At 35.7% G+C, this 16615-nt stretch overlaps 1 protein-coding gene across 5 annotated transcripts in view; it reads right to left on the bottom strand.

The window, feature by feature from the left end:
* DMXL2 (Dmx like 2) overlaps nucleotides 1–16615 on the bottom strand; it is a 150547-nt gene that overhangs the window by 38934 nt on the left and 94998 nt on the right. For all 5 annotated transcript variants that reach the window (XM_027067248.2, XM_027067250.2, XM_027067247.2 and 2 more), the window contains 4 exons: nucleotides 13141–13260; nucleotides 9859–10086; nucleotides 6062–7738; nucleotides 2762–2872 (listed from right to left, as the gene is read on the bottom strand). In XM_027067248.2, coding sequence (XP_026923049.1) covers nucleotides 2762–2872; nucleotides 6062–7738; nucleotides 9859–10086; nucleotides 13141–13260 — 2136 coding nt within the window. The remainder of the gene's footprint in view (nucleotides 1–2761; nucleotides 2873–6061; nucleotides 7739–9858; nucleotides 10087–13140; nucleotides 13261–16615) is intronic.

Here is a 16615-nt window from a genome sequence, read left to right as displayed (position 1 = left end):
AATCCTTACGGTTTCACAACAGTTCCTTTAGAAAGTATAAAGGGAAAAACTGGGGTACCTGGGTAGTTCAGTCGGTTAAGCATCTGACTCTTGACTTCAGCTCAGGTCATGGTCCCAGGGTCATGGGATGGAGCCTCATGTCAGGCTCCACGCTAAGCAAGAAGCCTGCTTAAGATTCTCCTCTCCCTCTCCCTCTCCCTCTGCCTCTCTCCCCCCAACGCACACGCACGCGCGCGCGCACACACACACACACACATACACACATTCGCTCGCTCTCTGTCTCTCAAAAAAAAGAAAAAACTATTATGACCATTTTGAATAATAATCTTAACTCTTAAATTTCCCATTACTAACATTTATATACAACTGTGTTTGAAATCACATCACAAAAATCAATGCAACAAACTTTGTCACCATAAATTTAGGGGAAAATTGTCAAAATTTAAGAAACACCAATTTGTAGTTTTTCAGAACCTAAAAGGAAGATTTTCTCATTTAAATCTTTGCCTGATTTAAGAAATAATCACTACATCAAATAACTCAAATTTGCTTTAAAAGTTATTATTACATAGCAATGCATACAGTATACTTTTGATAACAGCAAATTTATAATATGAAGAATAATATAAAATATGCTACATTCTATACCCTTAAATGAAATTTGATTAGTTCAATTTTTGGTATGATTAAGAGAAAACAACAACAAAAAAACATATGTATGTCAGGGGAAATTAGGTTTGGAAAGAAAGATTAAAAGATCAGTGAATATATTTGGAAGCCTAACTATTTATGTTTGTTTTAATATAAGCACTGTGTTATAAGTCATATACTCACAAGTAAAGCTGATGTTTCAGGAATATGTGCCATACAGTAATCCAGAAGATTTGCATACTTGTAACACACTGCCACACCCCCTGATCTGAGATACAAGGATTTATATCAGCCCCCTAATTTATAGATTAAAAAATCGTAACTACAGAGATTAAAGTGACCTGCCACATATCTTAATAGCAAAAAAAAAAAAAAAAGATATTAAGAAGAAAAAAAACAGAGGAACAAACAGGCAGTTTTTTTGGTTTTGGTTTAAATAGCAGGCTATTCTTTGCAGTTTTTCCTTGTTCTTCTTAGCCTTTCTATCTATAGACTGGCTACTTAACTTTTCCCCTGAGACCTATTCCCAAAGATCATCACCTGTAACACCAGTCACTTATCTCCAATATCTTAACTGTGTCAAAGAGAAAATGGAATTTAACAAAGCTTTAGAAATTAGAGGTGTGTTAGATCTCCCTAGGAAAGTACATAATTGTTATTAAGTGATTCAGTACTATTTGACTATCATTTAAAATGAAAATTTAAAAGACCTTTGAGTTAACATTTTTTAAACCTATCCAAATGGCACAGATTGTTTAAAATGATAATATCAAGTGTTAACAATGTGTTATTGAAATCATCAAACATTGCCTCTTGGAATGTAAATGAGTACAGTTTCTGTCTGTGGCAATACTTATCAAGAGTTATGAAATTTTACTCTTCAGTACAGAGAACAAACTGGTGGCTGCCAGAGGGGAGGTGGGTGGGGGAACAGGTGAAACACTTATCTTGATGAGCACTGAAAACTGTACAGAATTGATGAATCATTATATTGCACACCTGAAATTAAGATGGTATATTAATTATATTTGAATAAAAGATACTAAGATATAGTTATGTTCAGAGTTTAGAAAACTAGCCTGGCAATACTGTAAACTGTCAACCCAAACATTAAAAATAAAAGCAACTACCTTAAAAAAAAAAAAGTTAAGAATTTTCAAGCCCTCTAATACTGTAACTCCATGATGGAAAAGTAACATGAGGAAATAATCAGATATACACAAAAATATTTATATGCAAGGTTTTAAGGTCATTCATTACAGCGATAATTCAAATAGAAAAGAAAATCAGCAATATTTGTTTCAAAAATAAAGGACTGGATAGATGAAACACAGTTTAGAGGCATGACCGAATATTAGACAGCTATTTAAAATCAAATTTTCAAAGAACATTTATGAGGGTAAAGGGTAAGTGTTATATAAAGTCTGATATTCTAATTCCTTCAATACTAAAGCATTAATTATGAGACTGTGTCCAGGATGCTGGTTTAAAAAGAAACATAGTCTAATGAAAAATGCACTGGGCTGAGATTCTAATTCCAACTCTATTCACAAATAGCCTTCTATCCTAGGCGGGTCACTTTATAAAAAGTTTCAGTTTTTCAATCTGTAAATTAGGCAGCTGGTAGAAATCCTTACATCTCAAATCAGGGGGTGTGGCAGTGTGCTACAAGTATGCAAAGCTACTGCATCTCTAGATGGCAGATATTCTTGGAATATCAGCTTTACTTGTGAGTACAGGACTTAAAATGCTTATACTAAGATAAACATAAAAAACACAGGGAAAAATTTACATAATTTTTAAAGAAAAGACATCAGACGTCACAGAAATTCAGGGCGACTTTGGGTTATGGCCTCAAGCTTATCAGGTTTACTCCTAGGCTACTACAACTTCAGCGAGTAAAAGCTGAGAAACTGAAATAGAAACTAAATAGTAAAAGTCACAGAATAGAGCTAAAAGATGCACAGTAAAGTGGTTAAGTGGGTACTATGTGACAAGAAGATCTTAAGGCTAATGATAAATATGCATATTATACGCAAATATAAATCCAAGTATTTCATTTCAATATGAAATAAAAGTTGCTCAAAGGTTCAGACAATGAGTTAAATACCTTGATGAAGTAGCTGTACTCGGTATAAAGGAGGCAGTGATGTCAAAAGGCATGTGTGCAAACGCATAGCTAATAAGTATCTCAAACCACACTCATCTAATGTGTCTCTTCCTATAAAGTAAGCAGAAAATATATTTAAGGAAATAGGTAACAAACCAATAAAAAAATTAGGAAATAAACATTAAATTCAGTAATAATAATATATACAAAATGTATGTTTGAGTGTATTCCTTTGTGAACACTTAAGTATATATATATATATATATAGTATATATAGAACATGTATCTTTACAAAAAAAAAAAAAAAACGTGTAAAGGCTAAAATTCCCAAATGAAAAATGACTGGAGAAAACATAATTGTCTATTAGTACAGGTAATAATAGTCATTATAGCTATTCATAATAAATGGAATCTTGAAATCCAATAAAGAATATATTGGGGCGCCTGGGTGGCGCAGTCGGTTAAGCGTCCGACTTCAGCCAGGTCACGATCTCGCGGTCCGTGAGTTCGAGCCCGGCGTCAGGCTCTGGGCTGATGGCTCAGAGCCTGGAGCCTGTTTCCAATTCTGTGTCTCCCTCTCTCTCTCTGCCCCTCCCCCGTTCATGCTCTGTCTCTCTCTGTCCCAAAAATAAATAAAAAACGTTGAAAAAAAAATTAAAAAAAAAAAAGAATATATTAACTATAGTAAGCTAAGTATAATTTTAAAAAGCATTTCCTAGGTGAGATTTAAAATATAGGAATTACATATCTAAAATGATATCATTATTATCATTATTATCATTAATTAGGCAGTATCTTCTAGTTTGGTTAGCTCAACTGAAATATAGTACCATGAAAGATTTGAAATTGGATTCCCTAGGCTAGTTTTCCAGAGTTAAGGCTGAATCTTAACCTAATTCCACAAACTTACTCTTATTTACAAGTTGCATGAAGGTATGAAAGTATGGTGAGCTTAATCAAACTACAGCCACTGTTGGAAAAAAGCAATGCAAAACTATTAACAGCACCCAGCCCAGTAACTGCCACTTAGAAAGTGCTAAGAATGTTGAATCAAATAATATTTTCTAGAAGAAAATAAAATGTTTTAAATTCTCAAAGTTCAAGTTCCAGCTCTACTTCCCATTAGTTATCTTCATTCACTCATTCATTCATTCATTCATTCATTCAACAAATCAAGCATCTACTACAAGTGAGTCATAGTTTAGGTGCTGGGGATTTGGCAGTGAGTAAGAGATTGAAATCCTTCCTCTTATAGTGCTTATATTTTAGGACACAGAAACAACAAACAAAAAGTGTCTGGTGGAAAGTTAATGCTATAGAGAGAAATAAAAAGTAGGTTTGACAGAGAGTACTGGAGTAAGAAGGTTCTATTTTATCAAGTATAGCCAGGGAAGAACTTTCCAAGAAGATGATGTTTCAGCAGAAATCTGATGAGGTAAGGGAATGAGCCAGGCATAAATTTGGAAAAAGAGCATTCTACACAGAGGAAACAATATGTGCAAAGACCTTGAGACAGGAATGTGTGTAGTGTACTTTGTACATTGGCAAGGAGGTCAATGTAGTAGAATGAAAATGAACACAGGTCACACAGGGATCTCTGGCTTTTAGTCTAAAGTGAGATAGCAAGCCACTCGTGTATGTTGAGCACCAGAGAGATTAAATGTGATTAATCACTGGATCCTATGTGAGAACAGACTGAAGTGACAAGACTGAGGCAGTTTAGGAGACCGTCAATAACCAGGCAAGAGGTGACAGTGACCTGGACCAGAGTGTTAACAGGAGAGGTGGTGAGAAATGACTGAATTCTGGATATGAAAGAACCAGTAGCATTTGTCAGGAGACTGGATATGGGGTGTGAAAGAAAACAGTCAGGAATGCCTCTAATTCCATTTAAAAGAATCCATTTACTTAGAATCTATTCACTGAGATGTGCAACATATTTAAACTCTGAGCTTCACTTTCCCACCTGTGAAATGGAGACATTAATTCCTGCCTTATCTACCTCATGAAAGTCCACTGTAACCAGGAAGAGCCATTTTTACACTGCCTAGCCAATCATATTGTTTTGTATCCGAAAGTTTAAACTGTTTTTCACGGATTGTGGCATATTTATCTTCTTAATATCCCAGAGTAAAAATTCTAATGTATATTAAATTTTCAACAAAGGCTTAAGGCTATTCTGGGGAGAAGCTTGCTCTATTGCACACAATTTATCATAATAATCAGAATTTTTAAAATTAACACGTTTAGAAAATAGGTCATAGAAAAACCTAAGGTCTCTAGTTATTTTAATCTACGAAGAGAAAACTTTGGAGATTTAAGTATATAAACCTATATGAAGAGAGAAACTCCAGGTAGCTCTGAGGAACAGTCTTTTACCGTCAAATTTAGAAATCTTGTGAAATAGTAAGGGTACAGGCTGGGAGGCAATGATTTATCCACATATGAACCCCAGTTCTGCCACTTACTACCTGTGTGATCTCATATGTCACTTCACCTCCCTAAGGATCAGTGTTTTCATCTACAAAATTTAGTATAATAATAGCTACCTACCAGAAGATTGTTGTGATAATTAAGTATGATAAAGTACATAAAGTGCCTGGCACATAGCCATTGTTCACTCCTCCACAATATTTACTGAATGAATGAATGATCAATAATTTTCGGTTTCCTTTGCTAATGCCATCATTTATAATCAACACAAATGCCATCATTTATAATTCAACTATCTGCATAAAAGAGAATGGAATCTAGTTTCAGGAGACAGCCAAAAATGTTCTGGTTTAGAGCAAATTAATCAAGACACACATTATAGTAAAATGTATAAAACCTCCTTCTCAAGAGACTTTTTGGAGAAATTAGGTAATTGTAAAAAAATATTTATACCTAGAAACGGTTGAGTTCATGGTCCCTATAAGTCTCATGGTTCAATAGTAAAACTAACAAATGGTCCATTATTATTATTAAAAGTAAATAAAAATTAAAATAAGTCACAGGAGTCAATATGTTTGAAAAAACAAAAGACTACATATATCTAAAATCACACAAAACTTTCAGAGTAAAAACTCATACAAGAACACACACAAAGACATCAAAATTCATGAAATCATGTGCAAGTCACAGCCTACCTCAACTGTCTTTTCTTTTACAACTAATCATATTATTTAACAGTAACTGTTAGCTAGAGAAGTCTTTTCACTGCAAGGTTATAAAAAGACTGCAATTTAGTACGTGAGTCACTATATAAATTATACAAATGGTTCTATTCATAACTTAATAAATTTTAGTGGGAATTTTTACCTGAATAACTCTTATCTCTGTTTTCATCAAGCTCAGTACTGGTGGTAGCCACTGTATCAGCCAAAGCTACAAGGAACATCTGCTCCAAACGGGTAAGGCCTGGTAGACTTGAGTGCATAAGGTGACTTGAAAGTACCCTAGCATGTTCTTGGCCAAAGTAAGCAGGTCCATATTGAGAAAGATTTATTACTTTTGATTTGTTTTCTCTCTTTTCTGGCTCTAAATCTATATCATCTGTTGTTATATCCTGGATTTGGAACAGCTCTGAATACTGATCTTCTGGTTCACTTTTGGTAGGATCTTCATAGCCCTGTGGTATTTTTGTACTTTCTTCTGAAATTCTGTAGGTTGTATCTTGATCTGCAGCAAGCAGTGCATATAATGGTAGTGGAGGAATAGAATCTATCTCAGTATAATCTCGAGTACCATCCTTTCCTATGGTGACTGTATCCTTTGCTGTACTGCCACTAACGCTAATGGTTCGGGAAAGATGTCGCTTAGTTCCTTCTCCAGCATCAGCATCTCTAACTATTGCAACTTCACCTGCAATACATTTTACTAAATGAGAGAGAATAGCTTTAGCCCTTCTAACTTTCCCTAAATCCATCAATTCTAACAGCTGAGTTGGATGATACTGTGGGAGAGTAGGTGAAAGTACATGTGCAGCCTCAAATAAGCCACCATCTTGAACTACAGTTGGTGAACAAAAAACATCATCAGCAATAGCTGTTCCTTCAACGATGCTTTTTCTTGACAACATATTAGATTTAAAGGCAGAATGATCTTGTATTACTGTCTCTTCTGCATAGGGACTATCAGCTTCAATGTCTCCAAATTTGACAGCATGCTTCCACTGTGCATATACATGCATTTCACAATCCATTCCTACCACCAATATCCCATCTCTCACCCAGGAGAGAGAAACAGGCAGTGAAGGTGTACCATCCACAGAAGACACTAAGTCTATAGATCTAAGAAGAACCCACCTTGACCTAACTCCTTGCTTGATACTACCACCTAGTGGTAAAGTGATGACAGCTACTCCATCCTTACTATTGGTCTGCTCAGTCACAATTCCTGAAAGCCGCCCATACATGAAGATATTAGCGCCAACACCCACTGTGAGAATGTGGGAGCCATCTTCTTTTGATACCCAATCCAAATGTACTAAATGTTTGATATTCGGAATAAGGTATCTATCCTTGCTCAAAAGTGCATCTGATTTGCTGTACACAAATAGGTTACTGTCAACACTGACCCTTGAATCAAGTACACTCCCAACCTTGACCAAATCATCAAGATGAATTGTTTGTTCTAAAACCCATTCTGATCCTCCTGTAGATTCACATTCAAAGATGCAAACATGCATGGAAAATTCTTTAGAAACAAAACCATTGTGGTGGATAGGCTGTTTGTAAGCCACGGCAAGGCGACCTGTGTATGAACAGCTAACAGCAACTGGTCTTCCCACAATGCTCACTGTACTGCTATTATCTTCTCCTTCATCATTCATCAAGGGCCATCTCCTCCAATGGTAAGCTTCCTTCTCATCAGTTTTACATTGCAGGTTGGTTTCCATACTACACTTCCAGAAGCGTACTTTATTGTCAGAACAAGTTGTAACCACTAAATAAGGTGCGAGGCATACTGGATAAATTGAAGAAGAACTCAGATGGCCTTAAAAAAGAAAAATCAGATAGTCATGACAATAGAACCATAAAATGAAATGCTAATAATCAAGTTCTAGAATGTGATAAATCCAAAGCCACTATAAGCTTCTTCATAATTCTGCAAACTCCCCTTAACTAGGGCTTTATACTAAATGTCCACTGGCTAAAGTATCTATATGAAGCTTAAACAGTCCAGTGGTGAAATAAAAATATGCGATAATCATCAATTAGTTTTTAGGTAATTATGTTTAAATGAGGTGAATATTCCATTAAAATAAAATTCAAACACAATAAAACAAGTCAATCCTTAATCACTAAATCTGTTATCTGCTATAATTTATATATGCCTTCACTGGAATTCAGTCTCCATTTTTAATCATTTTCATCATAGATTCTTTTTTTTCAGTTTTTTAAATGTTTATTTTATGAGAGAGAGAGAGAGAGAGAGAGAGAGCAGGGGAGGGGCAGAGAGCGAGAGAGACAGACAGACAGACAGAATCCAAAGCAGGCTCCAGGCTCTAAGCTGTAATCACAGAGCCCGACGCAGGGCTTGAACTCATGAACCATGAGATCATGATCTGAGCTGAAGTCAGAAGCTTAACCAACTGAGCCACCCAGCTTCCCCTTTCATCATAGATTTTTTTTAAAATATGAAATTTATTGTCAAATTGGTTTCCATACAACACCCAGTGCTCATCCCAACAGGTGCCCTCCTCAATACCCATCACCCACCCTCCCCTCCCTCCCACCCCCCATCAACCCTCAGTTTGTTCTCAGTTTTTAAGAGTCTCTTATGGTTTGGCTCCCTCCCTCTCTAGCTTTTTTTCCCTTCCCCTCCCCCATGGTCTTCTGTTAAGTTTCTCAGGATCCACATAAGAGTGAAAACATATGGTATCTGTCTTTCTCCAAGTGGATTCTTAAGTAGTCATTACAATTTCCCATTCAAATGTCCCTAACCTGCCCTCGAATAATCCAGACCCTCGATCTACCCCTACCATCAAAATGTTTTCAGACAGCTAACAGACTGCTAGATCTCACCATTTTTACCAGGGTTAATTCATATTCTCCTAACAGTGAACCAGAATCCTCATATTTATTCCTGACTGCTGAAGGCTAACACCACACATCCACTGTCAACTATAACCTAAGGAGTAACAGTGATAATGACTGGGTTCAGAAGACCTGGATTCAAGTTCTGGTCTATCAATACCTTTGCACAGTGAGAAAGCCACTTAAACATCTGAGCCTGTTCCATCTAAATAGTAGGGGTCATGTTACTACTTCCCTTGGAGTGTTACTGCCAATTAACACATTTAAAAACATTTTATAAAGCCCCTACAAAACAGAATTTATTTTTATCAATTCCAATAAATTTATTTTGAGTAGATCCCAAACTTTCCAAATACTGTGAAAGATTCAAAAACTGGCCCATATCTGTACCAGCCACAAAAGCCCAGAGTAAACCATTAATGTCATCTTTCTAACTCTGAATTCAAACCTATCTTATGGATGAATAAAAGAACCCTCATATTCAAAATGATTCACCAGTAACTGGAATAGGCTTGACCCTACAATTTTAGTTCCCAAAAAATACTATTCTAGGAACTCTTCAATTATGGTTCTACAAGTGACAGATCATTTTAAATATAACTGCCCTCCAAATTGTCTTATACACCTTGTTAAATTCAGTATCATTCTAGGCTAGCTAAACTATAATCTCATATCCTACATTTTTCCCCAAAGTATCTGCCAATTCCTCTTCAAACTTATTTAATAAAAGTGACACATGATTAGCACAACATGAATGAAAAGGCTTAATTAAAAAAAAAGTTCTGATTATCTGCAAATGAATACATATGTTTTTTACAATTGTACTATCATACCATTCCTATTTATAGGAAATCATAGTGCAGGCAAGAAACTTCACATTAAAATATTTACATCATTTTCTGTCAGGCCGATTATCTTCATCACAGAAAACTTTCTAATAAAGACATATTTCTAAACATATACGTCATTACCAGAAAATTACAATGGTCACCATAGCACATATTTCAGAAGGGTTTGTGCATTTCACGATTGAAGACCACTCTGAGCTGCGAATGCCCAGTCTTAAAGTTACCTTACCTGCTGAAGGTGTTGCTCTTATTACTTCAACCCCTTCTGGGAGATCAAGAGGTTGGCTATATACCAGTCTAGAACTCAGAATAAGTTTGCTAGCAGTTTGAAGATTGGCAATTGATGCAGAATGTGGCATGGGGCTCACACTAGGAGATGTTTCTGGAGAAGAGTCTACATTCTTCTGTCCAGGGACTGAAAGTAGACTCTCTGATGAAATACCTTCTGTAGCTTTAGCTTTGAAAATAAATTATGAAATATGTTACTATCATCACTATATACATTAGCTAGAATAATACGTTATCATTTAAGAAACATGGTTTTTTTTAAAGTGCTTTGGAGACAAGGCCAATTTTTAGACTTTTGCTCAGTTACCCTGACAGATTTTTAACTATTTTACTATCACCAACTCCATCACACAGACAGACTTAATCACATGTAAAAGCTAGAAAAAAACCTCAAGTTATCTAGTCCAATGTTTTCAACCTTTAAAAAATATCACAAGCTCGAGGTGGAACTTATTAACTTGCAGATTCCTGGGCCTCACCACACAAAGAATGATTCAGTTGTTTTGGGGTAGACCACAAAAATCTGTATTAATAAGCATCCCAGGTGTTTCTGAAACATAGCATCATGAATCAAACTTTGAGAAATAACAAGGTATTACCTCACATAGTAGATGAAAGAACTTAGGTTTGGAGAGCATAATGACTTTCCTAAAGCCATATAATTAGCTAGGAGCAAAGAAGACACTAAAACACCAGCCTCTTGACTACCAAGTGTTGCAACAAGATGATTTCAGAAACAAACACAAAAAATAAAGTTCTAAGCAATTTTAAGACATTATTAGTTGACTAGCTTTGTAAGGGATATTGACCTTGATCTTCTTCCCAAGAGTTTCCAGCTTTTACATTAGAATGGAATATAAATCTCTAAGCAGATTCAGTTATCTGTGCTTCTGATACATGGGAGGGACACTCTGAATTGCATTTATTTATTTGTGTGCTTGTCTACTCCAATTAGACTATGACTTTATCAAGGGCAAGGATGATGCTTGCTTTGTATATTAATTGTAGATTAATAAGAGATGGTAAGTAATCCCCTTTTGCTTCTGGTGGATGGCAAATGTATCCATCTACTTTAGAATGGCAGACCACTAGATGAGAAATATAAAAACATTGTCCATAAAAGAGAATGAGACTACAAACTTGCATCAGTATTCAGCAGAAAAAAAGCACTACTCCTAGCTCTACCACTAACTAGATATGTTTCCTCACACAAGGCACCTAACCATCTCTGGTTATTTTCTCATCTGCAAAATAAGGTTGAACTATATTATTCCTCTTCCTGTAAACCAGTCAATTTTCTAATGTATATCTCATGCTAAGAAAGAAAATAAGAGCAAGAAAAAAAAAACAAAGGCTGTAGAGCCAGAAAACCTGATTTTGAAACTTGGTCCTATGATAAGCTAGACGTGGGACTTGGTCAAGTTACTTAATATTATTCCATTACTACACTGGGGATAATATCTATCTCACACATATAAAGTATTTATCTATCTCAGTGCCTGGCACTTGAAAGGTAGTAAACCTGTTCCTTCCCCATCTAAATTTAAAGCCCATAATTTCATTCTCTGCCAGGATTTTCAACATACTGATATAGTCAAGTATAAGCTGTGAATGACAATATATACTATATTAAATCTCTTGTGAACGTTAGAACCAAAAGATAGAAGATGCTTCCTGTCGTAGTTGAAGGGAGCATATTATTTGTTTGCCTCTACTGTAATCTTCTTATTTGTGACCTTCTACTACTATTAGAAACAGAGTAAGCAAGCAACTCTATACTAGCCCTGGCTTTAGGGGAATAGCAGTGGGAACACTTCCCTCATAAGCAGTGGGGACAGAAGGTATCACATTCTTCCTGTCCTACCACAAGGATCTGTTACTACCTCTATTAATCTCTTTAGAACCATTCCTGGTTCTGTGTCCAACTCCAGTGTGTTAAAAATTCTCTTCCTGACAAGTTGGTTTAAGATCACTCTATTCTTCCATTTTTGTGAAACAATATGTAACACCAAGAATTAACTTCAGAACTTTCTTTTGAAAGAACTTTTGGATTCCTGCTGCCTCAAAATGATTAGGCTCAACTGGGCACAAGTAAAGTTTCTATCAAATCATTTGGCTTTTCTAACACTAGTTCATGGCCCAGTTAGAACAGCTATTTACAGTTATATGATAATGTGAATTACAAAGGGAATGAAAAAATATATATTAGTTGACTTGTATTTTAAATGTTTAATGTGTATAAAATCAGCTGAATAATATAACCACCAGAAAAAAATAAAATCTTTTAAAAACTCTTAAGTATTCCAGGGGCGCCTGGGTGGCTCAGTCGGTTAAGTGTCCGACTTCGGCTCAGGTCACGATCTCGCAGTCTGTGAGTTCGAGCCCCGCGTCAGGCTCTGGGCTGACGGCTCAGAGCCTGGAGCCTGCTTCCGATTCTGTGTCTCCCTCTCTCTCTGCCCCTTCCCCGTTCATGCTCTGTCTCTCTCTGTCTCAAAAATAAATAAACGTTGAAAAAAATTAAAAAAAAAACCTCGTAAGTATTCTGAGTTAACCAGTTTAAAGCAGCTACAGTTTGGTATGGCTATCTGTGCAGTTCATTTTAACAATGATCTCTCAAAAAGTAAAAGTCTGTTGTAAAAGAAAGATCCATGATCAATTTCTTTGCTTCATACTACAGATTTTCTAATATGCTATGAAATTAACATGAATGTGTACAGCAAAACCATGGCTAAAATAATGTATTGTTGGATTTCTTAACATTCTACACAGTTCTACGTATGAGCTTCAGATGTTCCATCATGTTTTTATAAATAGAAAATCTGCTTCTCAGAGTGATGCTAAAGCTAATGTATACTGTGTGTGCAGTGTGTATTAATCCACAGAAAAGCACAATATTAATTCTTTGGTAAAAACAGATTTATAGAAACAGTATCTAGAACAGTACCTAGAACAATTCAATAAATATGAACTGAAAAAAATAAATTGATCAAACTTTTTAAATAGATGTCTAACACACCCATGACTGGTTTGTTTTTATATTAACCTGTTTCATCAATTATGTATGATCTTGTAATTAAAATCTTGGCATATCCATACTTCAATCCAGCAACTCAATTTATAGCTCACTGGATCTTCATTTTAAAGAACTAATCAACCTAAAACATTCAGTAAAATGAATTCACTTTATATCATCTCTGCATACAATTATAATACAATTACTTACCTAAACATGCCTGTACAGATTTAAGATGAAGGTGCCACATATGGAGAATAGAGTAATTATTGCTGTCCTTTTCAATTACTACTAGAAAGAACTTTTCTGAAAACGGTGGTGGACGATACCCTATTGTTCAAAGGAAAAGTTTATTTAAGTTATTTTTCTATTGGGTTAAAAGAAAGATACTTTTTAAAAACATCTCTTGATATATATACAAGTTAGGAAGAAGATGGCAGAACGGATATTTAGGAGCAATTATATTTCATTTTTATGTCAAAAGTTAGGTAGCTGTCAAAGACTAATGAGGCTATGTCAAAAGTACACAAAAGCCAATATGAAGGTATACCTATTGGTCAAACATGGACAATTTGAGCATCAAAGAATAAGTGAATGTAATTTATTAGAACATATTGACTATAGAGAAAACCATGAGTTTATAAAAATACCAAAAGAGAAAGAAAGGGCACATAAGAGAAAAAGGAAAGGAAGGGCAAGAAAAAACAAAAGGAATGGAAGGAAGAGAAACGGGGGGGAGAGAGGGAGGCAGAGACAGGGAGGGAAGGAGAGAGAGAAAAGAAGAAAGACATAGAGCAAAAGGGGAAGAGAGTAAGCAAGAGCATAGTCAGCTTCACTCGATGCCCCTCACAGTAACTGGGGCATTAACTCCTTATTTGGAAAATTGAAGTAACATTTATCTTGATTTTCCTATATGAAAATAGCATTAAAAAAATTAAAAGTCATGGGGAGGGGCAGTAGTGGTGATATAGAAAAGACTGTTTAGAAATTTCATGCATTTTTTTATGATAAGGCATTGTGGAAGTAATTTTCCCTGTTGACAATTTTATTTTTCATATACGAAAATGAGATCTACACAGAACAAAAACTTTTTATATTTTTTCTTCTAATGTAGTTAACATATAATATTACATTAGTTTCAGGCGTACAATATACTGATTCAACAACGCTATATATACTCCGTGCTCATCAAAATAAGCATACTATTAATCCTTTTACCTATTTCACCAATCCTCCCACCTACCTCCTCTCTAGTAACCATCATTTTCTATAGATAAGAGTTTGTTTTTTGGTTTGTCTCTTTTTTTCCCTTTGTTAGTTTGTTTCTTAAATTCCAGTTATGAGTGAAATCACATGTTATTTGTCTTTCTCTCACTGGCTTATTTCACTTAGCACCATACTCCCTAGTGCCAACCATATTGCTGGAAATAGCAAGATTTCATTCTTTTTCATGATTGAAAAATATTCTATTGTGTGTGTATGTATGTGTGTATGTATGTGTGTATATACATACATACACATACCACGTCCTCTTTATCCACTCATCTATCAATGGACATCTGGGTTGCTTCCATATTTTGGCTATTGTAAATAATGCTGCGATAAACATAGGGGTGCATATATCCTTTTGAATCAGTGTTTTCATATTCTTTCTGTAAATACTCAGTAGTATGATTATTACATCATAGGCTAGCTCTGTTTTTAATTTTTTGAGGAACTTTCATATTTTTTCCACAGTGGCTCTGCCAGTTTACATTCCCACTAACAATGCATGAGGGTTCCTTTTTCTCCACAACCTTGCCAACACTTGTTATTTCTTGTATTTTAGATTTTAGCCATTTTGACAGGTGTGAGGTGATATTATGGTTTTGATTTGCATTTCCTTGCTTATGAGTGATATTGAGCAAAAACTGTCTTTAAAAATGAAAACCCAGGGCACCTAGGTGGCTCAGTCAGTTGAGCATCTGACTCTTGATTTTAGCTCAGGTCATGATCCCAGGGTTGTGGGACACAGCCCTGTGTCAGGCTTCACACTAAGCATAGAGCCTGGCTAAGATTCTCTCCCTTTCTCTCTCTCTCTCTCTCTCTCTCTCAAATAAAATAAAAAAGAAAGAAAGAAAATCCATAATGACAACTCACTGACATTCAATGACAACTCAACGAGCACTGCTAGAGCTCTAATCGTGGTCTCTAAATACCACACCTCATTAAAAAGAACAGTTTGGAGGGATGACTCCATTTTTGCAAAGGATATCTGTAACCTGAGCTTAGGATGACTTATGGTGCCTGAAAGAAAGTAAACTAGCAAGAACAATGAGATTGTGTCAAAAGGACTCAGGACAAACTTGGACCAACTTGAACCAAACAACATCATATTCATCAGTAATACCTGCTGATAACTTGGGCACAAACTCCTTCCTCTGAAATTGCCAATTAAAGGGAAGGAGCTAAATACTTACCCTACATTTCCTAAAAATAACTCTGTATTTCAAAATAACCAAATAGCTTCAGTTGATAAGGGAAAGCTTTTCTTTACAAATACTTTCCAGATAATAAATGAAAACTGATAAGATTAGGAAAACATAACTTTGCAATCCTTAATGAAATAATGGAGTAAAAAACATTAATGGAAGAAACCATGGTATAGTAGACAGGGTGTCTGGGTGGCTCAGTTGGCTGAATGTCCAACTCTTGCTTTTGGCTCAGGACATGATCTCACAGTTCATGGGATTGAGCCCTGCACTGGGCTCTGCATTGAGAGCACAGTGCATGCTTGGGAGACTTCTTCTCTTGCTGCCTGCCCCTCCCCTGCTCGTTCAGGCACTCTCTCTCAAAATAAATAAATATACATTTTTTAAAAAGAAAAAGAGGGACACCTGGGTGGCTCAGTCGGTTGCGTGACCGACTTCGACTCAGGTCATGATCTCACAGTTCGTGGGTTCGAGCCCCATGTCAGGCTCTGTGCTGAATGCTTGCTCAGAGCCTGGAGGCTGCTTAGGATTCTGTGTCTCCTTCTGTCTCTACCCCTCCCCCACTTGTGCTCTGTCTCACTTTGTCTCTCAAAAATAAATAAATGTAAAAAGAAATTTAAAAAAAAGAAAAAGAAACCATGATATAGCAGATTGCTGGCAAATATTACACTGGAATCACCTATCATATGAATCTTCTGCATCTTAGCATCACTAAAAATGAGACATCCTAAGTGATGTTCTTTCTTATGTCCTTCTATAAAGGACACAGCTTCACCTAGGAAGTTGAACCTGGATCTAATCAAATCTACAGAGGTAATTTGTACTTTACAGGAGAAAGTTTGAATGACACCGCAAGTAACTACTTAGAGAAATTGCCATAAAATAACTTTCTCTACATCAAGTAGCATAATGAGAGTATAAATGGGGGGGGGGGTCACGTTAGTTTAAAAGACTCTCAAAAATGAAATACAATGTGTGAACTTTGTTTGGATACAGATCCAAACAAATTAAAAAATAAATTTTGACATTTTTGAGACAACTGAATCAAGTTAACATGGGCTAGGTATTACACAATTCTGAGGAATTTTGTTATTTATCAATGTGATAAAAGCACTCATGTAAAAAGGTCATTTTTAGAAATGCATATGGAAGTACACAGGAGTGAAACAATATGATGACTAGGTTTGTTTTAAAATGTTTCAAGGGGCACCTCG

This window comes from Acinonyx jubatus, chromosome B3 (assembly GCF_027475565.1).
Source record: "Acinonyx jubatus isolate Ajub_Pintada_27869175 chromosome B3, VMU_Ajub_asm_v1.0, whole genome shotgun sequence".
NCBI lineage: Eukaryota > Metazoa > Chordata > Mammalia > Carnivora > Felidae > Acinonyx > Acinonyx jubatus.
Note: the sequence above shows the minus strand (reverse complement) of the source record. Positions and strands in the feature narration are given on the sequence as shown.